This window comes from Trichosurus vulpecula, chromosome 6 (assembly GCF_011100635.1).
Source record: "Trichosurus vulpecula isolate mTriVul1 chromosome 6, mTriVul1.pri, whole genome shotgun sequence".
In the NCBI taxonomy this organism is placed as follows: Eukaryota; Metazoa; Chordata; class Mammalia; order Diprotodontia; family Phalangeridae; genus Trichosurus; species Trichosurus vulpecula.
The window spans coordinates 29,385,980-29,407,979 of NC_050578.1; the positions used below are offsets into that span (position 1 = coordinate 29,385,980).

At 40.1% G+C, this 22,000-nt stretch overlaps 1 protein-coding gene across 2 annotated transcripts in view; it reads right to left on the reverse strand.

Annotated features, from left to right (window-relative positions):
• The window catches only part of LOC118854050 (long-chain-fatty-acid--CoA ligase 1-like), an 82,168-nt gene that overhangs the window by 32,213 nt on the left and 27,955 nt on the right, over nt 1-22,000 (reverse strand). For both annotated transcript variants that reach the window (XM_036764357.1, XM_036764356.1), the window contains exons 2-7: nt 17,922-18,148; nt 11,404-11,518; nt 8,011-8,075; nt 3,628-3,729; nt 753-852; nt 317-495 (exon numbers count right to left, since the gene is read on the reverse strand). In XM_036764357.1, coding sequence (XP_036620252.1) covers nt 317-495; nt 753-852; nt 3,628-3,729; nt 8,011-8,075; nt 11,404-11,518; nt 17,922-18,116 — 756 coding nt within the window. In that variant the 5' untranslated portion in view covers nt 18,117-18,148. The remainder of the gene's footprint in view (nt 1-316; nt 496-752; nt 853-3,627; nt 3,730-8,010; nt 8,076-11,403; nt 11,519-17,921; nt 18,149-22,000) is intronic.

The following is a 22,000-nucleotide window of genomic DNA, read 5'->3' on the forward strand; positions in this document are numbered from 1 at the left end:
GAGGGAGGGTAGAAATGAGGAGAAAATTTGTAATTCAAACTCTTGTGAAAATCAATGCTGGAAACTAAATATATTAAATAAATTTTAAAAAAAGAGATAGTGGGGAAATCATTGGATTTAGAAATTAGGGAACCTCCATCCTGGTCATACCTTTATCACTAACTAGTTTCGTGATCTCTGGCAAGTCACTTAGTTTCTTTGGGTCTCAGTTTCCTCATCTGACAAGCAGGTGAACTTAATGATCATCCCCTGAAATCTTTTTCAGCCGTAGCATGCTATGATTCCCTATGACAGCAGAACAGTCCTGGGTAATTACCTCGAATGCTTTCATGCTCATTATTTCCACCCCACATTTCTTGCCTCGTTCCACGACATCACTATCAAAGGGATCCATGATGATTATGGTTTTGAGACCTGGGGTTAGCTTGTTTTCTACAGATTCTAACATGAGGTTGGCTTTCTCTGGCTTATCCACAAAAACCAAAGACAGTTCAGCTGGAAGAGAAATGATACAATTAAGATTAAACTTAGCATATTATTGAAGGTCCAAGTACTATTTAGTACCATGATACCACATATTCACTTCACATTAAAGCAGCATTAGATCCTTTTATCCTTTAAACAGATTGGACAATGCCATTAAAATACCACCCCCGCCCCCCCCCACATTAAATGAAAGAGAAATAGTCAAAAGAACCATGTTTAGTCAATTGTTAAACCAACATCTAGTTGAAAGAACACAAACAACCTACCTTTGTTAATTATGTATATGATTGCTTCATTTCCAAGAGTATCATAAAGAGGGACCACCACCATTGAGTAGGCATAGCAACCTTGTTGGATAATCACCCACTACATGGTAGGGGTCAGAAGAGAAAACAAAAAAAAAAAAGAAAAAAAATGTCATAGAAGCATCATGTACTAAAGGATCATCTTAAAAACCTCTAGAGCTTCCTAATGAGGCTGTATGCAAGACACCATGCTGAGAATTATATAGAGGACAAAGCAGTGTAAAATGTATTTCCTGCCTTCAGGGGCTTACAGTCCAGGCAAGAAAACCAGGCATAAATGTATGTGAGTATGTGTGTGTGTGTGTTAACTTAAGTAATATGAGGATTCTACTGTGTGACATACGAACTGAAAAAACTCAACCCAAATGCTCTTTTGGGCTATAACGTACACAGAACTAGAGCAGCAGCAGTCCCTCCTGCCTATACCCTGGTCAGACAACACCTACAGTACTGTGTTCAGTTCTGGACCGTGCTTCTAGGAAGGATACTGAGAAGTGAAAGCAAGTCTAGAAGAAAGCAATTAGGATGGCAAGAAGCCTGGAGATCATGCTCATGTCATGATCAGATTTGAAGAAACTGGGGATTTTTAGCCTGGAAAAAGGAAGACTTGGTGGGGATGGGGAGATAAGAGTCCTTCAAATACCTGAAGATAGTAATCTTATGGAAGAAGGCTCAGACTTCTGCATGGAAGCTGCAGAAAGGCACAAGTAATTTTGATGTAAGAAAAAACTAACAATTAGAGGATGGGCTGGGGGAAAAAATGTAGATTCACTCAGTATATGCCCATTGTCTGCTGATTTGTACTTGGGAATGCTGCAAAGCTCCCATACCCCAGAAAAAATGGCAAACAGTTAGCTAAAAGATCTCTGCTATAAGATTGCTGTGTAAGGGTACCGTAAGTAAGCATGAGCACAGAGCAATTCCTGAAGAGTAAGAATGTGCTTTCTGTTGTTCTCGACCATTACGAGGTTTTACTCTAATACAGGACATCCTGGATATGTTGGGAATAAAAGCACCGAAGTTCCACAAAGGTAGTTCCACTCTAGGAGGAGGAGGTATAGGTTTCCCGAAATGGTGCGTGTAGCCCTAAAGCAGCATTCTAATGTTGCACCCTGGCATGAAGTCAGGGACTCAGTATGCTGGGAGGTCTTTCACTGTTTCAAAAAAGCCTGCAGAAAAACAGTAACAAAAAACAGCCCCACTCCGTGGAGTTCCACAAAGCACAATCTAAGGAGTAAATTCATTCAACAACCAACCTGAAGTCCCTAAACTGCTAATTATCTAACATCCCAATTAGCTTACTCTTTCACCTGACACCAGAAGAGGTTTTCTTTACAATCACTAGGCCACATGGAGCTGCACAACTCTGAGGGAACATGTGTCTACAAACCTGAATACAGATGTCATGTCTAGATTAAAGCCAGCCAATTTAGATCAAGAACTAGACCAAAATTCTACCTGCCTGATCTTAGAAATTGCTCATGAGGTTAAAAACACTCACTCCCTTGGTTTAGGAAAGGCAAAAATAGACAGGGTCTCCCAAAAGTCTTAGTGCAGTTTAAAGTTACTGGAACCGCAGTAAGACTTTTGGGACAACCAGTCTGTACTCTTCTTGGGTGTCCCCTGACCCTTCTCCCCAACCCCGGCCCCATCTCTGTGTCTCTGTCTCTCTATCTCTCTTTCTACCTCTCAATCTGTCACTCCCTTTCCCACACTGAGACAAAATTATGGACTACTTGCTCAATATAGAATACAACATGTTTGCTCAAGGCATGAAGGCAGAACCATAATGCATCCTTGCAGAAAATGCTATTTTAATGTAGCATAAGAGAAGACAACTTAACCTATTAAGCAAGTGTGATTTTAACAAAGGAACAAAAAGGTAGCTACTGTTCTCTTATCAAGCATACAACTTGCTATAATCTTTGCTTTATTATGAAATCATCCTTTGATAGGACAGCTAACTCATTCACTTACAGCATGTCTTTACTTACACATAAAGAATGCAACATATTTAAGACTAAGAAGGAAATACAGATTTCTGTCTGAAGCATTTGGTTTTTGTATATGACAGATGACACGGTAAAGTGACAGCAAACCAGTCTAGATGGTCAAAAATCAGTAAGAGGAGGAATACTTTGAAGATGCTAAGATGGGTTAATGGTGCCATTTCTTAAATGGGAACTGCTCCTCTGATGACCAACGTAGTGGCAGAATAATTGTCAAATCACAAATGTTTGTAACTGGCGTTTAATTGATTTGCTCTGTGTTTGTATTGACATCTTGTATGACTGTCTGGTAGAAAGGACGTAATAAAATGCTGTGAGCTGAAAGTCAACACAGGCTAGCCAGTCCAAAAGTACTTTCTTTTGTGTTGTTGGCAATCCTCAAAACATTTAATTTTTAACTTTTATGATCTTACTAGAATGAAAATATCTTTTGCAAGAACAAAAATGAGTAGTTTCACTGGAAAAATTTTATCTTGGTTTCTACCCGTTTATACTAAGTTACAATTTTTAAATTTTTTTATTAAAGGCCTTAAACAAAGAAGTTTCCTCTCTATCCAATATATGTATGTTCTGAGGATTTGATAATAGGTGTGTGATCAGGCATCATTATTAGGGGGGGACATTCACCAAAAGAACCTTGGTTTGGGTCCCCTTGAAATGCTAGGGCTTTACATAAAGCCAGGCTCTCAGTAAGAGGCAGAGCACAAGACATAATTGTGTGTGAAAGCAGCTGAGAACTCTAATACTCCTCGGCATGACCAAAAATCAAGGCAAACCAAAAAGCTAACAACTAGGTGGTCAAACAGTCCATCCTTAATCATTAATACCTCAGGTCTATTTTGAGAAAAGATGCCAAAATATTGATCTGGTGATGCCTTGTAACCCTTCTGGAGTAGCGCTGAGCCCACACACTCGGCCTTGTCTGCAACCTGAAATAAAAGGAAAGTCAGTAGAAGAATCCCACGGGAGGCACCCAGCAAGCATACAAATATAGTCCTACTCGGTAAATGGCCAATTCATGATACAAAGACAGGGCTGAGGGGATGGAAGGAGATCTGTATCTCCCATTCAGATAGCAAAGGTTTCACAGAGAGTTGCTCACAATTCTGCAAGCTAAGTGGAGTATTTTTATTTTCTTTATAGAGATAAGGAAATTCTAGCTCAGGGAGGTAGTCCCTTGCCTGTGATATTGCAGCAAGGTTTGGGGCCAGTTTTTGAACCCAGATCTGAAGTTCTTATCACTATATCACACATGCATGCATAAGCAGGTGTGTCTTGACTGACAGTTCTGCATTGGGTAAATTCAATCGCATCTGAAAACCCCAGAGCAGCTCCTCATTAAAGGAACTCATGCTGAATTCTCTTATAAAATAATCCACACTCCTAGCCATCAGTTTTCATTTTTGTGTTTCATGTTTCCTCAACATGAAGCACCTTCGTGTGTCAATACTGGCTATGCAAAAAAGCCCAGGTTTTTTTTATTTGGGGTAAATACAGGATGAAACAGCATTGCTTTCAATGTCCCTTTTAAACAAGAGCAAAAAAGTTTTAAACACAGGACTGCTGAGTACAAATCCCCTGAATTATCATAGATATCATCATACCACCTCAACCCCTGACTATTCAGAAACTCAGGAAGACCTAAACTGGAACTCAGAATCTTCCCAACTCCAAGTGTCCAGCTCCATCCATTGTAACAAGCTGCCTCTCAGGACAAGTCAAGTACAGAGGCAGCTGGTGACCCAGTGAATAGAGCATTGGGCCTGGTGTCAGAAAGATCTGAGTTCACATTCACCCTGAGACTTAATAGCTGTGTGTCTCTAGCCAAGTCATGTAACTTCTCTTTGCCTTAGTTTCCACAACTGTAAAATGGGGATAATAATAACTCTTCCCTCTCAGGGTTGTTGTAAGGATCAAATGAGATAATGGTAAAGTGCTTAGCACAGTGCCTGGCACATAGTAGGTGCTTAATAAATGCTTATTCCCACCTTCCCTCTTGGATGCATTCCCAACAACTATCTTCACACCCTCTGGTGCCCTATACTTTGCCTATCTTTAAAACAAAACAAGTAACAATAACAAAACCCCAAACCCTGCCCCTACTCACATGATATTTCCTCAGGCACTTCTCTCTCTCTCTCTCTCTCTCTCTCTCTCTCTCTCTCTCTCTCTCTCTCTCTCTCTCTCTCTCTTCTTCACTAGCTACTCACTTCTCCTCTCCCCTCCCTCTCTTCAATCTCCTCTCCTCTCCTACTTTCTATTAAAACTGTGCCCTCCATGAGCCACCAGCTAAATGAATGGCCCTTTTTTCACTCCTTTTCCTTCTTAAGTTTCTGAAGGCACCTCTGGACTGCTTCTACCTTGCAAAGCCTTTTCTGCCTCCTGCTGCCCTGTCCTCAAGGCCTCCCTGCCTTATCGAGCCTAATCATAGCTTGCCTGTTATAAAACCCTGTAAGCATAGGAAGGTGCTCTCTGTACAACCACCTTGTGAGGTGGCTAGGATAGACATTATACTATCCACTTTAATAACAGATGAAGAAACCGAAGCACAGAGGGGTCTCAGAGAGACCTGCCCAAAACCCCACGGCTCTAGTCAGGGGAACAAATCTGGATCCTCCTCAGACTTTAGTGGGGCTTCCAGTCTGGATCCTACTTTCGTTATGCTCAGAGGAGGGCAGATATTGGCCAGGCTGGATTAATTATCATCCCAGAGACTATTGTTAAGATTCTAATATTTACAACTGTGGAGAAGGGGGAGGGGGAGTGCTCAGGAATACATCTGCAATTTCAATATTTAAAATTTGTTTTGTTAAGCTTAGTTTTATTTTTGAGGATGGGCCTCTGGGCCTCCCTATCTCAAGCAGGCCGGGAGTGCAGTGGCTACCCCCAAGCCCAGTCCTACTACTGACTGGCCCTCCCTTTCTAACCAGGGCCAGGCCAGCCCTTGGGAGAAAGCACAGTCCCCTTCCTTATGATTCCTGCTCCCCTTCCCCCTGCTACTCACAGGGGCTTCACCATATTAGAGCCAGATTCGGGACTTCAGCTCAGAACTCTTGAGCTCCAGAAATCCACCAACCCCAGCCTCCTAGGAGGCAGAGATTATGGGTCCGGGTCACCAAGATAAGCAGGTTGTTTATTTTTTTTAAACAGTTAAATCTAATTTAGATATTCTTCAAAAGCTAGTCTATAATATGTGAGCTAGGAAGTTCAGAAAACTCAGTAGTCCAAACAATGCAGAATACCTTGATATCCATCATCATCAGAGAATGCAGTGTTCTTGGTAGAAAATGACAATGCTTTATACAAATTATTGCTATACATGCATGTATGTAGATTACAGCTATATGTGTGTATATATACATTATAGCTATATGTGTGTAGAGATTATATTTATACGTGTGTGCACATATAGATTATAGCTATTATGTCTGTGAATATGCTATATATGTATGAATATATAATAAGGTATGTATGTATATATAGATTATAGTTCTCCATGTGTGGTCATATAGATTACAGCTATGTATGTATACATACAGATATACATATATCATATACATATAATATATGCTATATATAGATTCTGTGTGTGTGTATATCATATATATATTTGAAGAACTAGAAGATATATTTAAACACCACGATATTTGACACCAAAGATAAATTATTAAAATTTCTTTGACAATTCAGAAAGCGCTTTAGTATACTGCAGGGCCTAGGCCCATCAATGTTATAAAGTTGCTTTTCACATAATAACAAAAACCAAAACTGTATCTCACATTCTCCGATGATGCAGTGTTTACAAATTATTTTCTTTGCACCAACCCTGCGAGGTAGGTAGTATATAAATGGTATCAACCTCATTTTACAGATGAGGAAATACAAGTACAGGAGGTTAAAATGACTTCCCCAGGCTCATCTAGTTAAGACTCACTGGTGCTGGGGGGTTTTATTCCAGATCCAGTATTCCTCATCATACCACAATTAAGAGAGTTCTGGTTGACAGAATGAACAAACTAAAAAAACAGTTTTTCTTAATGTAGTGAAAGACAAGCATTCAAAGAAAATATATTCTCTATTTTAATTAAACTAAAGAGAATCTCCTTAGCACCATTCCCACACTGGGTCCTAAGAAGAATGAGGGGCTCTTTGCAGATCTATTCACACTCTTATCCAAACACCTCCCACTGAAGATAAAAACTCTGAAATAAAAACTCTTTGGGAGCATTCTCTCAAAAATGCTGGATGGAGATGAAAACAAGGACTTTTTAAGCCTAAGCAGGAAAGACAAGTACATCACTAAACTTTTGGGTACCTAAGCGGCTTAAAAACAGAGACCAGACCCACACTCCAGCCTCCCCACTCCAATGGTCAGCCAAGGATACTCTGTTTGTAAAACCACTCTTAAACTAAGAGGGCCAGGGCACTGATTCTTGTGCCAATCACAAAGAGAAAACTTTTCATGGCTGTTCTCAAATTCATCTGGCTTCTTAAGCTGAATCTCAGATATTTGCTTATTTGGGAGGGAGACTTTTTTTTAGGCAGTTGGGTTTCCTGGGGATGAAGTGCCCAATTTTCTGGGACTATTAAGCATGAAACATCCCCAAACCAACATTTCTAGCTGTTCCTAGGGCACCATCTGGCCTGGGGAAAAGCAGAGAGATCTACATTTGTGGCAAACAACACCACCCTGCCTTCCCCACCAACTTCTCCACCCTCTGTAAAAGTTTTATAGCTCAGTTAAATCCCTCTCCATCCATAGTACAACTACTTCAAGCTGGCCCCAGCCAGAAATCAGAGTGCCCTGGGGGTGAGGGGTTGGGGAAGGAGTTGTCCAGGGTGCCAATATTTCCTTTGTTTCCAAATTCATGAAGAATCTCACTCTTCAGGCACTAGCCTACCTCTTCGAAGCACTTTCTTTAGGCACCTGTGCTATTCCCAAGATTGGATCAGGACAAACACCATTCCAGGTTCAAATATGAGAGGTGGCATCAGGATCGGCCTGCGGGACCTGGGCTCTAATACTGAGTCACTCATCAGCCCACTCTATGCACTCATTCACCTTGATAGATCTCAGTTTTTTTCCATCCGTAAATAAGTAAATTGGTGATGTCTAATTTCTTCTAGCTCTACAAACATTCTACATAATGCATCCAGTATTAAATGACACGTGTGTAGCCTGAATGAGGCATGAAAACACAGACTCTTACCTCTTTATACGAGATCCACTCATATGGTTGATCAGGTTTCCGAGAGCCTAAACAAGGGCCATTATCTAAAAATAATTGTCAAAAAGGAAGACATTTTAAAACAAATCATTATCCTTAGCTTTGCATTATTACGTGGTAGTTGGGTTTAGATCTAGGCTTCATTGTTGTTTTAAGGAAACAACAACATGAATTATTCCTATGCTCTGCTTGGTTTAGTCATGTTCAGTGTTCTAGTGCAAATTCAGAAAAGATAGAGATTACCTTAGGTACTTCTTTAGTCTCATGATTTATTCAAGCTCAGAAAAGCTGGAGGGGGGAAAAAGTCTTAGTGGCAAATCCTATTGGCCAAGAGTTTAGGTTCTTAACAGGAAGTGGAAAGTCTTGGCCACAGGAGGAGGAAAAAGACAAGAGATAAGGTTAAGGAAATGAAGGTGGGACCTCAGAGGCAAAGGTCAGGAGACCTTGGGTCTCTCGAGTTGTGTTTTCCAGATTTGGTAAGAGAGGAAAAATGTTTAAGTTGGCTTTGTGGGCAGGTGGTGTTGGCAAGAAGAAGTAAATTCATGACACATTCACACTAAGGAAGGGAGTGATAATGTAGATAATCCAAAATCCATTGCTCCTTGATTTTGGAATGGTGGTGACTTTTTCCAATTAGGCTAATTAATTTCATTTGTATCCTCTCGCAACACCTTGATGACTGAAGAAGTCATTGCACAAGTGGGCAAAGTTGATGTTTAATTTTTTTTGGACGTGTACTCCACATTCAGATACTAACCAAAAGCTGGCCATATGAGCTAAGGGATTTTTTTTTTGCAATTTGGGCAAGTCACTATGCCTTCTAGGCTGTGGTTTCCTTTTGAGAGCAAGCACTCTTGTCTTTTGCCTTTTTTTTGTGTCACCAGTATTTAGAAAAGGGTCTGGCACATAGTAGGTGCTTAATAAGTACTTGAGTGACTGAGGGGGTTGGCCTGGATGATAATCATGGCAAAGTCTCTTTCAGCTTGAAATGTGCCATCCAATGAGCCTATGAACTTGAAATCTATGTTATACTAACTCTCCACAGTTCTGCCAACCCCTTCTCAGTTTTGTCCACCAGAGTTAAGTTAAAAGCAACAGGAGGACATCTGTCAGTTGCAGATAGTACACAGAAAGTTTGCGTGCATTTCTGTTTAGCCAACTGTCATGCATCCCACAATATCAATGAAGCTTTGAGTGCATACTAGCATATATAATAAAAAAACTCCCTAGGCTGGCAATCAAGAGGCCTGTATGCTAGCCCTGACTCTGTTATCAATGGGTGAAATGATATTGGAAAATTCACTTAGTTTTTCTATGTAAGGAGAGATAATTTAAAAATTATTGGACTACTTGAAAGCCACGATCAAAAAAAGAGCCTAGATATCATCTTTCAAGAAACTATCAAGGAGAACAGTCCTGATATTCTAGAACCAGAGGGTAAAATGGAAATTGAAAGAATCCATTGATCACCTCCTGAAAAAGATCTCAAAAAGAAAACTCCTAGGAATATTATTGCCAAATTGCAGAGCTCCAGATCAAGGAGAAAATACCGCAAGCAGCCAGAAAGAAACAATTTGAGTATTGTGGAAACATAATCAGAATAATACAAGATCTAGCAGCTTCTACATTAAGGTATTGAAGGGCTTGGAATATGATATTCCAGAGGTCAATGGAGCTGCGATTAAAACCAAGAATCACATACCCAGCAAAACTGAGTATCATGCTCTAAGGCAAAATATGGATTTTCAAAGAAATAGAGGACTTTCAAGCTTTCTCAGTGAAAAGACCAGAGCTGAATAGAAAATTTGACTTTCAAACATAAGAATCAAGAGAAGCATGAAAAGGTAAGCAAGAAGGAGAAATCATAAGGGACTTACTAAAGCTGAACTGTTTTGTTTACATTCCTACATGGAAAGATGATGTGTATAATTCATAAGACCTCAGTATTAGGGTCGCTGAAGGGAACATAATACATATATACATACATATTGTATATGTATATATATATATATATACACACACACACACATATATATAGACAGAGAGCACAGGGTGAGTTGAATATAAAGGAATGATATCTAAAAAAATAAAATCAAATTAAGGGATGAGAGAGGAATATATTGAGAGAGGGAGAGAGGGAGAGATAGAATGGGGTAAATTATCTCACATAAAAGTGGCAAGAAAAAGCAGTTCTGTAGGAAGGGAAGAGGGGGCAGGTGAGGGGGAATGAGTGAATCTTGCTCTCATCAGATTTGACCTTAGGAGGGAATAACATACACACTCAATTGGGTATCTTACCCCACAGGAAAGAAGGAGGAAGGAGAGAAAAAGGGGGGGCCAATAGAAGGGAGGGCAGATGGGGGAGGAGGTAATCAAAAACAAACACTTTCAAAAAGGGACAGCGTCAAGGGAAAAAATTGGATAAAGGGGAATAGGATAGGAAGGAGCAAAATACAGTTAGTCTTTCACAACATGAGTATTGTGGAAGGCTTTTACATAATGATATGCATGTGGCCTGTGTTGAATTGCTTGCCTTCTTAGGGAGAGTGGGTGGGGAGGCAAGGGGTGAGAATTTGGAGCTCAAAGTTTTAAAAACAGATGTTCAAAAAAAATTTTTGCATCCAACTAGGAAGTAAGATATACAGGCAATGGGGTATAGAAATCTATCTTGCCCTACAAGAAAGTAAGGGAAAAGGGGATGGGGGGGAGTGGGGTGACAGAAGGGAGGGCTGACTGGGGAATGGAGCAACCAGAATATATGCCATCTTGGAGTTGGAGGGTAAAAATGGGGAGAAAATTTGTAATTGAAACTCTTGTGAAAATCAGTGCTGAAAACTAAAAATATTAAATAAATAAATGGAAGACTCCTTAAAAAGTACAAAAAAGAAAGATAATAAAAAATGTTCAAATGAACTATTTGTGCCTGGCCTGTGGTAGTGCCCTCTGAACTCATACTGGACTGGTCAGCCACAGGAACTCACTGTGCTTTGACCCCATCATCATGATGTCACTGGTCTTCTTCAAGCACAAAGGAGGAACAACGAATAATAATAATAATAATAGCTGATATTTACACACTGCTTTGAGGTTTGCAACGTGCTTTATGTGTTATTTCATCAAATAGTAGGGGAGATAACAAAATGAAATCTGAGCTTACTAGCTGAGGGACTACTCTAGAAGTGAGGGGATGACAGCATCATCACCACCATGATGTCATCAGGTAGCATGGATCCCCGCATCTGTCACAGTGTCCTTCCGGTGCCCAATCAGAGTAAATGGGGTGGTGGTGGGGAGACCAGGGCAGATTTTTTTATCAATCACTAAAAGCTTCATAACAACACGTATCTATCACCAAAATTCAACATTGCGGCTTACTTGACACCAGTACACCCCTCTGGAAGGTTTCATACAGTGTTGTTACATCATCATAAAGAAACAACAATGGCTCATCACTGTCCAGCATCATGGATCTCCTTGCACCGTCAGTCCCCTGGTAAAAAGACAGAAGAGAAGGTGGATGGGGGGGGGGAAGGAGAAAGAGAAAAATATATATATATTTAAATATCCCAACAAAGAAGAAGCCTGAGTGCTCTATTCAAAGAAGATGTTTAATAAATATTTGTTTCAAGGAAAGAAACTAAAGATTCTTTTTATTAGTTAAAGTTATTGATTGACTTAACCAGTGTTTCAGTTATGAAGAGTGAAGCCAAACTGGGTATATCATTAAGGCAGAATTCATGACTTCAAAGATAACCATGAATATGCCTGAATGGTCCAGAATCGCAGGATATAAGGAATTCTCTAAGTAGAAGGCAGAGGACTTCAAGCATTTATTGAAAGCTTCGTTATGTGACCACAGGCAGCAAGAAACATTTCATGGGAAATGCTGTCACTGGTCCTTTCAATGCTCATGATGAACATAGGAAAGGGAACAATCATGGAGAAATTTGCAGCATAAGTTGTACTGCCATCTGTTAGAAGATGAAGTAGAGAAATTCTATTAGGGAACTAAAAGGGTTCTCCAAACTAATTCAGTGTATAACTTGACACTTGGTGACTTCAATGCAGAAGTGGGTACAGGGTAGTGTGGCGAAATATATGGCTCAAGGTTAAGAAAGGAATGAAAAAGGTCAAAGGCTTTAGACTATGCAGAGGCCTTATATCCACATATCATGAATAATTTCTTGAGAGCTGGAAGGTGCAAGAGCAAAGCATCCTTGCCACCTTAACTGATAGGAAACAACTGATAGGAAGGTCACCACCAATGGGGCTGTCTGGCCACCAAATAGAGCAAAGGTCAGCATTAGCACGAATTATCAGGAAGGATAAAGATCAGCTGTCATGGTGTGCAGTTACATACTGACCTGTTCAAACAGTTTACTCGTCTATTAGGTCTAAGCAAAGCCACGGCTCTGCTGGCTAAAATTCTCAGAAAAGGGGTGGCAGCTTAAGAAAAGCTCAATCAGTGCCATAAAGAAGAGACCAAAAGAGCCCCAAGATGAACTTAACTCCTTAAATATCTACCTGCCAAACAGAGAAGGCAAAGACAACATGAGTTTAGGAAGCAAATTCATCTGCAAAACATTAAAGAGGACAGCTGAAGGTTATACACAGTACCACCACACAAAATCAGTGAGAGAGAGAGAGACAGAGAAAGAGAGAGAGAGAGAGAGAGAGAGAGACAGACAGACAGAGAGAGAGAGAGACAGAGAGAGAGAGAGACAGAGAGACAGAGAGAGAGAGAGAGAGACAGAGAGAGACAGAGAGAGAGAGACAGAGACAGAGACAGAGAGAAATATCATCAGTACTCTGTATGAGTACTGCCAATATGCATATATACATGGATTTGTACATATTTGTACATACATATGTGGCAGAGGATGCACACACACACACACACACACACACACACACACACACACACACACGCACAGAGCATAGATAGAAGGGAACCTGAGAAAGAAGTTTTTCTTGATATTAAGACTCTCTCCACAGCAGTTTTTACCCCGGTGCTCTCCTGGCTCTGTCCTCTGGGGCCAAAGGGAACAAGAGTATTCCCCTTGTAGAGGATGGCCCTTCAAGTGCTTGAAGATGTGTGTGCATGTGTGTGTTTGTTGTACAAAATGAGAAAGTTAATGTGACTACTACCAGACAAGACTGACAAAAAAAGTTACAGAACACTGTTACATTGTTCCCATTTATTTGCAAATGAGATACAAATAAGCAACATTCTGGGTCATGAACTTAGCTCCCTCAACAGCAAGACCCTCAGAGACACTGAATCGTTCCTTGATGAAACCGAATACTCCAGGTTGTTGTTACTTTCTCCCCCACCCCCACCAGTTTCTGACATATCCACCCCAAACCTACAAAAATACATTAAGGAGGGCTCTGATCATTTTTAAGTGGCCTTATGTTCAACTTGGGCCAAAAATCACAACCCAACATCATCTGCAGGTATCTTTGCGCTGCCAGGCCCTAGAATTGCACCTACTCAGTGTCTAAGTGATGTTTCCTGAATGATCTAGGTAATAAGACAAAGGCAGAGATTTTTAACTTTTTTCTCCAACATGGAGAAATCCTTCTCAGAATCAAGTTTTTAAATGCACAAAATTCAATACATAAGATTGAAAAAAACTTTGATTATAGAGGGATACAGCTATCAAATATTATTTTTAAACTCACACTCAGAGGCCTCAGGCTAAGAAGCCCTGTTCTAAAGTGAATGCAACTCTAGCAATTTTTAGTGGAGGCATTTGCTACCTAGGCCATTCACCGCATCTGCAACAAAAAAGTCTTATCCTACTCACAGACCTTTGCAAGTGATTTAGTGAGACTACAGATGTTCTTCTGCAATTTCTCTTCCCCCAAAAAACTGGAGTTACTATCCTTCCCCTTCTTCGTATGGATCACAATCAAGAGGTTTTTTTTCTATTTTTTTTCTATTCTAGTATGTTATGGAAATGGTCGTTTTACTTCTTAAGTTCGGAATAAAATAAATTTTAAAAAAGAGTTCAGTTCCATATGGCTACCATACTCAGACCAGGATTTTATCTAGTTTGCTCATGGCTCTTTTGCTTAGCTTGAGGGACACAAGGCTGAAAATTAACAGCTTTCCCCCTCCACAGTGGCTCTGTCCGTGTACAAGGGGTCTTATCATCCTAGCAATTCTTGTTTGATCTTGACAGTTTTATTCCTTATGTTTGAATTCAATCTCAATATAATAATCCAAGTTACAAATATCATTAAATCTTGATGTGGAGAAGGAAGAGAAGACAGGTGGTATACAGTATACAGAGCTGAAGCCCAAATACTCTGTACTTAATACAAAAATCAGAGCGGATTTCCTCCATTTCCTCCATTCTTCCCTTCCAATGTTTGGGCAGCTTTGAAAGCAGGAAGACAATATGTGTAATAGACAGAGATCTGGCTGTAGAATCAGAAACATCTTAAAACACATTATGGACTATGGAACCCTGGGAAAGGGACCCTGCTGAAAAGGGGAGCCAGAAAAAAACAAAACCAAGGTCCCAGGTTTGACGAAGGGTAGTTTCCATGGCAAGGAAAGAGGACCAGTATTTCTGAGCATCCACAACATGATAAAAATCCTGCTTAAGATAGATCTGGGCCTACGACATAACAAGATCTACATCTGCTGTGGCTGGAACCCAGGTAGGAGATATGCTCCCCTAGAAGGCATTGTTTTAACCCAGAATCCCACTGAAGGGGGAAAAGGGCTCCTAAGTGACAGGGAAGGCCAAGAGAAGCACATGTGCAATAGAAAAAGCATGGATTTGGGAGCAAAAGGGCCTGGGTTCAAGTACTGGTTTTGCCCTTATTAGACAGCTAGGTGGTATATGTAGATAGAGCATGGGGTCTGAAGTCAAGAAGGGCTGAGTTCAAATCTAGCCTCAGACACTTACTAGGTATGTGACTCTGGCCAAGTCACTTGTCTTCCCTAAGGCTCCATTTCCTAGACTGAAAAATGGGGATTATAGTAGCCCCTACCTCCCAGGGCTACTGTGAGGCTCAAATGAGAACATCTTTCCAAAGTGCCTGTCACATAGTAAGGACTGTACAAATGCTTATCACCTTCCCCTTTCCTTAGAAATGCTTATTCCCTTTTTGATGGCTAAGTCACTTTACCCTTCTGCTCTGTTGTGTCATCTGTAAGTGATGGATCAGATAAAGAATCAAGGTCCCTGCCACCTCAAAATCTATGACCCGAGGAAGGCTTCCCAAGTCCTGAAAATGGGACCAAGGACAGGTCCACAGACATCAAGATATATAGAGACAGAGATATAAAAACATGGAGATAGACATTTTGAGAGATATGGAGATACAGATAGATATGAAGAGGTGTAAATAGAAATAAAGACAGATATAAAGAGAGACAGACATGAAAAGAGATACCAACATATAGAAACAGATAGATATGAATAGAGATATAGAGATAGATATGAAAAGAGATATAGAGATAGATATATAAAAAGAGTTCTGTAGATCTATAAAGATATAGAGATATGGAGAAATAGAGATAGAGAGCTAGAGATGCATAAAGAAATGTATACAGAGATAGATACAGATAGAGATATATAGATAGATGGATACAGATAGTTAGAAATATATATATATATATATATAGATAGATATAGATATAGATATAGATATAGATATAATGCTCTCAATCTCTTGTTGGGTCATGAATCCTTTTCTTTTCCATAAATCTGATAAGCAGAACTATTCCTTGCTCTCCCAAATTACTTATAGTATCAGCCTTTACTCCTAAATCATGAACCCATTTGGACTTTATTTTGGTATATGGTGTAAGATATTGGTTTATGCCCAGTTTCTGCCCTACCATTTTCCAATTTTCCCAACAGTTTTTGTGAAATAGTGAATTATTAGCCCAGAAGCTGGCCTCTTTGGGTTTATCAAAGAGTAGATTGCTATAGTTGTTGACTTCTCCATCTCGTATTCCTATCCTATTCCACTGATCCACATCTCTGTTTCTTAGCCAGTACCAGGTAGTTTTGATGACTGCTGCTCTGTAGTACAGTTTAATATCTGGTATGGCTAGGCCACCTTCTCTAGCATTTCTTTTCATTAATACCCTAGATATTCTAGACCTCTTGTTTTTCCAGATGAATTTTGTTATTATTTTGTCCAGCTCAGTAAAATAATTTTTTTGGTAGTTCAACTGGTATGGCACTGAATAGATAGATTAATTTAAGTAAAATTGTCATTTTTATTATATTAGCTTGGCCTAGCCATGAGCAACTGATATTTTTCCATTTATTTAGATCTGACTTTATTCACGTGAAAAGTGTTTCATAGTTATGTTCATATAGGCCCTGGGTTTGTCTTGGCAAATAGACTCCCAAGTATTTTATAGTGTCTACAGTAACTTTGAATGCAATTTCTCTTTCTATCTCTTGCTGTTGGGCTTTGTCAGTAAGGTATAGGAATGCTGAGGATTTATGTGGGTTTATTTTATATCCTGCAACTTTGCTAATGGATAATTTTGATTATGTTAAATTGAAATGTTTTTGTACAAAAAAGTCAATGCAACAAAAATTAGGAGGGAAGCAGAAAATTGGGAGAAAATCTTTGCAACTAGTATCTCTGATAAAGGCCTCATTTCTAAAATATACAGGGAACTGAGCCAAATATATAGGAATACAAACCATTCCCCAATTGAGAAATGGTCAAAGGATATGAACAGGCAGTTTTCAGAGGAAGAAATTAAAGAGATCTATAGGCATATGAAAAAATGCTCTAAATCAATACTGATTAGAGAAATGCAAATCAAAACAACTCTTAGATACCACATCTCTCCTGTCAGATTGGCTAACATAACAAAACAGGAAAATGATAAATGCTGGAGAGGATGTGGGAAAGTTGGAACATTGTTACATTGCTGGTGGAGTTGTGAGATGATCCAGCCATTTTGGAGAGTAATTTGGAACTACGCCCAAAGGGCCATACCCAGCAATAACACTTCTAGGGTTGTATCCCAAAGAAATCACACAAGCAGGAAAAGGACCCATATGTACAAAAATATTTATAGCGGCTCTTTTTGTGGTAGCCAAGAACTGGAAATCAAAGGGATGCCTATCAATTGGGGAATGGCTGAACAAGCTGTGGTATATGAAGGTAATGGAATACTATTGTGCCATAAGAAATGGGGATGATACAGACTTCATAACAACCTGGAAAAACCTACACTACATAATGCTGAGTGAGCGGAGCAGAGCCAGGATAACATTATACACATCCACAGATATATGGATTCCATGAGGACCAACCCTGACAGACTTCACTCTTTTCAGCAACACAAGGTACAAAGACAACTCGAAAGGACTCACGATGGAGAATGCTGTCTATATCAAGAGAAAGAACTATGAAGTTTGAATGCAGATTGAGGCACACTTCATGCTCGCCTTTTTTTCTTCTCTTTTGTTTTTGTTTTTGGGTTTTTTTTTTGGTTCTGTTTCTTCTTTCTCATGATTCATTCCACTGGTCATAATGCTTCTCCACAACTTGACTAGTGTATAAATTAATTCAATGCGAAGTTATACGTGGTAGTTATATGAGATTCCATGCCATCTTGGGGAGGGAGAGGGGAGGGAGGGGAGAAAATCTGGAACTCAAAAGTATGTAGAACCGTGTGTTGTAAACTAAAAATAAAAATAAAAAAAGAAATAGAGATATATAGATAGAAATAGAAATATAGTGATAGAGGTATACAGATAGATATATAGAGATAGATGGTAGATCTAGATATAGATGATGGCTTTTACCTCAAGCTTCACTAAATGAGGAGCCTGAGATGGATGTGTACAAGCCCCATATGACAGAGGACAGCAGCCTAAGCCTGACCCAGAACTCACCTCCACTTCCACCGACTGCATGGAGAGGTCACATGGGGGTATCAGAGCCTTGGGTCTTGTAGCATACCAGAAAGTCGTGAGTGCAGCAAAAGCGCCAAAGCCTATCAACGTGTTTGTTGGGATAGTGCGCACATATTCGTGGAAGTCTCCAAATTCCGGCATTTGAAAGTATCGAAATAATTCCTGTGCCTGCATTGTCCCGTTGTGGTTGTCCCTTAGGCCAGATTCTGTAGGCAAAGAAGGAACAAATTCAGCATTTCATAATGCGACTCCATCTGTGATCCCCAGTTTCCAATTATTAGGTTGAACTGCTAGATCATCTAAAGGCCCCTTCCAGCTATAAAGTCACAGGTCAAAATCTAATCAATGATAGGCCCACCAGGCTTCAAGTCCTATAATTCAATGTTTTCCAAATAGACTACAATTTTCCTACCAGAAGTTAACAGAAATACTTCAAGTTTTAAGACAAATTGAGAAACAATTTTGATCATTTTCTTTCCTCTTGAGAAATTCCTTTTAACAGCATTAAGGAGATTTTATAATTAGTAGGTGACCAGTTCTTATACCACAGTCAAAAAAGTGATCTATCTGTGAATCATGACTTAGATACCTAATAGCTGTGTGACCTTAGCCAAGTCACTTGATTACCCTCAGTTTCCCTTTCCTCATCTGCAAAACGTGGATGATAACATTGCCTACTTCACTGCACTGTGGAGAGGAAAAGTGAATTAATGTATGTTGAGCACTTTGTAAACCTCAAAACACTATGTTAGCTGCTATCCCTATTATGCTCACTATTCTCCATTAACCCAACTATACTCAGTAATCTCTGTTCACCCAACATGAGGTAGTCAAACTCAATGGACAATACTGATATCAGTATAGTCAAAGAATAGCCAGAAACCTCAAGTCACCAGTTTGTCTCTACTCTTCTTGGTCACATCCTTATAAAGTTTCCCAAATGGCAAAATAAATTGATCTGAATTTCACACACTCTCACGTGAGAGTAAGCAAGCATCTCTTCTATTTCCTTTCTATTCAAGAGGTTTAGGCAGAAGCCCCTTCAGTGAATGGGCAAATAATAGTGAAAATTAAAAATGCAACAGTCCAACCAGACGGCAACCCCTGTTCTCATTCCGGTCTACATTTAACCGAAACTCTGCTCTACCCACCAAACTCTCTGCTACATCTGCCATGAAGTATTCTTTGGTTCTACCAACTGGAAAGCTTTCAAAATTTTCTTGTAGCACGTTCACTGGCTCTTAATTATGAGGCAGAATATGTTTATGTCTACATTTTCTCTTTCTGAAGGTCTGATTGTATCGCTCTTCCCTCCCACCCCAAACTCAAATGCCCTCCTACTGCCTCTAAAAAAAAGACTCCTCTGTTTGACATCTCAGTCTCTTTAAAACCTTGCCTTTCAGCTACTCTACTCCCCTCCTTGAACTCAGGAATTCCTCCACACTGGCCTACTCACTATTCTACACATACTCTATTTCTCACCTCCATAGGCGTTTGCATGGCTGTCCTCCATGCTTGGAATGCATTCCCTCCCCACTGCCTGCCACCTCTTGGACTCTCTGGTTACCTTCCAGACTAAGTTCAATCACGGCCTTCTACAGGAAGCTTTTCCTCATCCCCTGGCTGCCAGGGTGCTCTCACCCCAAATTATCATTTAAATATTGATTAGTGTGCATGATTAGACTATGGACTCCCTGAGAGCGTTTACTGTTTCACATTGGTTTTTGTATCCTTAGTGCTTAGCACACAGTATGCAAGGAATATTAATTATTTCATTTTCGTGGACCCATTACCTAGCACTGGAGCCTAATACAAGGAGAAAGTAAGTTCTTCACAAATGGTTAGGTGGAGTTGAATGAATAAAGAGCCTAGAAAATAAGTTAGGTAAATTGTCAAAACCTGGCTTCATTTTTATGTTTTGCCTGATCTTAGATGATATCTATCAAGTGCCCAGGGAACTGCTGGGGCCTACTACTTTTCATCAACAAATTAAGCATTTATTATGCCACTGCAGAGTACAAAAGTGTACAACATTATGCTAATCTGATTGAGATGTCAAGATACACACAGGTAACAGGTTAGCAAACAAGCCAATTTGCAATAAAGTACTAAGCTGTAAGATACAAACAATTAGAGGACACCAGTGCATATAACAAGGTGCTAATTGTAGAGTGCTGACAATCAGCACATTTGTAATTCAGAGAATTCCTGATGGGGTATGTCCCAAAGTTTCAGTCTAGTGTACCAGCAGAAAGAGGCAGAATTAATTAGCACACAACTCACGTGTTTGGTAGTTTTGCTGAACTACTTACCCTCCTACCCCATTTCTTTATAATTCTTTGTTGCGAGGGATAGGAAAGGGACATATCAACAAAATAAAAACAAAAATAAAAATAAGCAAATAGCATGAGACACCAAAGTTCTTCCGCAGCTCCTGGCACCTCTCCCCCCAACTCTGTCTGGCTGTGTTTTCCTTTGACTGAAGTAAAGCAGAACACTTGAGAGTTTGGATGTTATAGCAGTAGGTAGTTTTCTTTAACAGTCAAGTGACAAGAGAACTTTCTAAACTTGGAAAGAAAGTCATTAGCTTGACTCTATTTAAACCCAAGTTTACCTCAGTCAAGTCTAACATATTTAGTCCCAACTAAAATCTCACCTTCTATGGGAAGCCTCCTCCAACCCCTCTTTAATTCCAGTGCCTTTCCTTTGTTCATTATTTCCTATTAATCCTGTATATAGCTTACTTTGTATGTATTTATTTGCATGTGGGCTCCTCCCATTAGACTGGAAGTTCCTTGAGTTCATGGACTGCTTTTTGCCTCTTTCTGTATCACCATCACTTAGCACTGTGCCTGGTACGTAGTAGGCACTCAATAAATGTTTGATTGATTAATTGGTGGAGGGGGTTTCCACACCCAGGAATTGTGTATGCCAACCTAATTAATGCCCTAAGTGTAACCCCTGTGATGACATGCACAAATATAGATAGACGGATATCAATTTTCAGTCTTCAGAGGTAGATAGATAGAAGACTGAAGATCAGGTTACTATCTTCAGTCTTCATGTATCTCTCTCTCTCTCTCTCTCTCTCTCTCTGTCTCTATACACACATATATTTACATATATATGTATAGATATATACATGAAGACTGAAGATTGCTACTTACATTTGCATTTTCTTGCTTGGAAGACCAGTGAACTACATGTTTGTTTTTCTCCCTCTCTCTCTGTCTCTGTGTCTCTGTCTGTCTCACCACATACTGTGAAGGTGAAGGGCAGAAGTCACTAAATATTTGCCTCAAACAAACACATAAACAGTGTGGTACCATTCCCCAGACCAGGGCAGCAAATTACGAAATCCTCCCATCTTTCCTTAACACAGCAGGCCAAGCTGGCATGAGGCTGCCATCCTTCGCTCCACCTACTCCCTTCTCTGTACAATGGACTATTGACAGAAGGCTGAAAACGCCCCTTTTGTCTGCCACTAGCTGGGCAGAGTTGGAGCGTAAGGGAGGGAACAAGGGAGCAGCAGGCAGACCGTGGGCTTGCTGTTCTTTCAATTTGCCAGCAAAGAACACTCTCAAGCCCTGGCCTTGTGCTTCGTCACCCTGCTGTGTGGCTGGCAGATGACCTAAATCAGGGCAGGCTGGAGACTGTTACTTCTTGTACTAAAAATGAGCAGTTCAGCAGGATTGCTCGAAAGGAGGCAAGAGTAGGAGAAGAGAAGGACTGGACAAGAGTATTTACACTATTACACTTGCTCTTTACCATGGGAATTTCAAAAAATAGAAGCTATGGTATTCTATTTGGTTCAACTAGATCTCTTGGGAAACAAACACTTATATAATTCAGGACTAAAGAGGCTGAGAGCCTGTGTGGCACAGCTAGAGAACAGGCCTCAGGACCAGAAGGTCTTCAACGCACCCCCCCCTTGGACACACACTGTCTGTGTGATGCCGGGGGGCACGTCACTTACCATCTGAGGTCTCTCCACAACTCTCTGCAAGTCTCAAATGTAGAGAAGGTGCTGACCTACATCGGTAGAGGAATTTTCATCA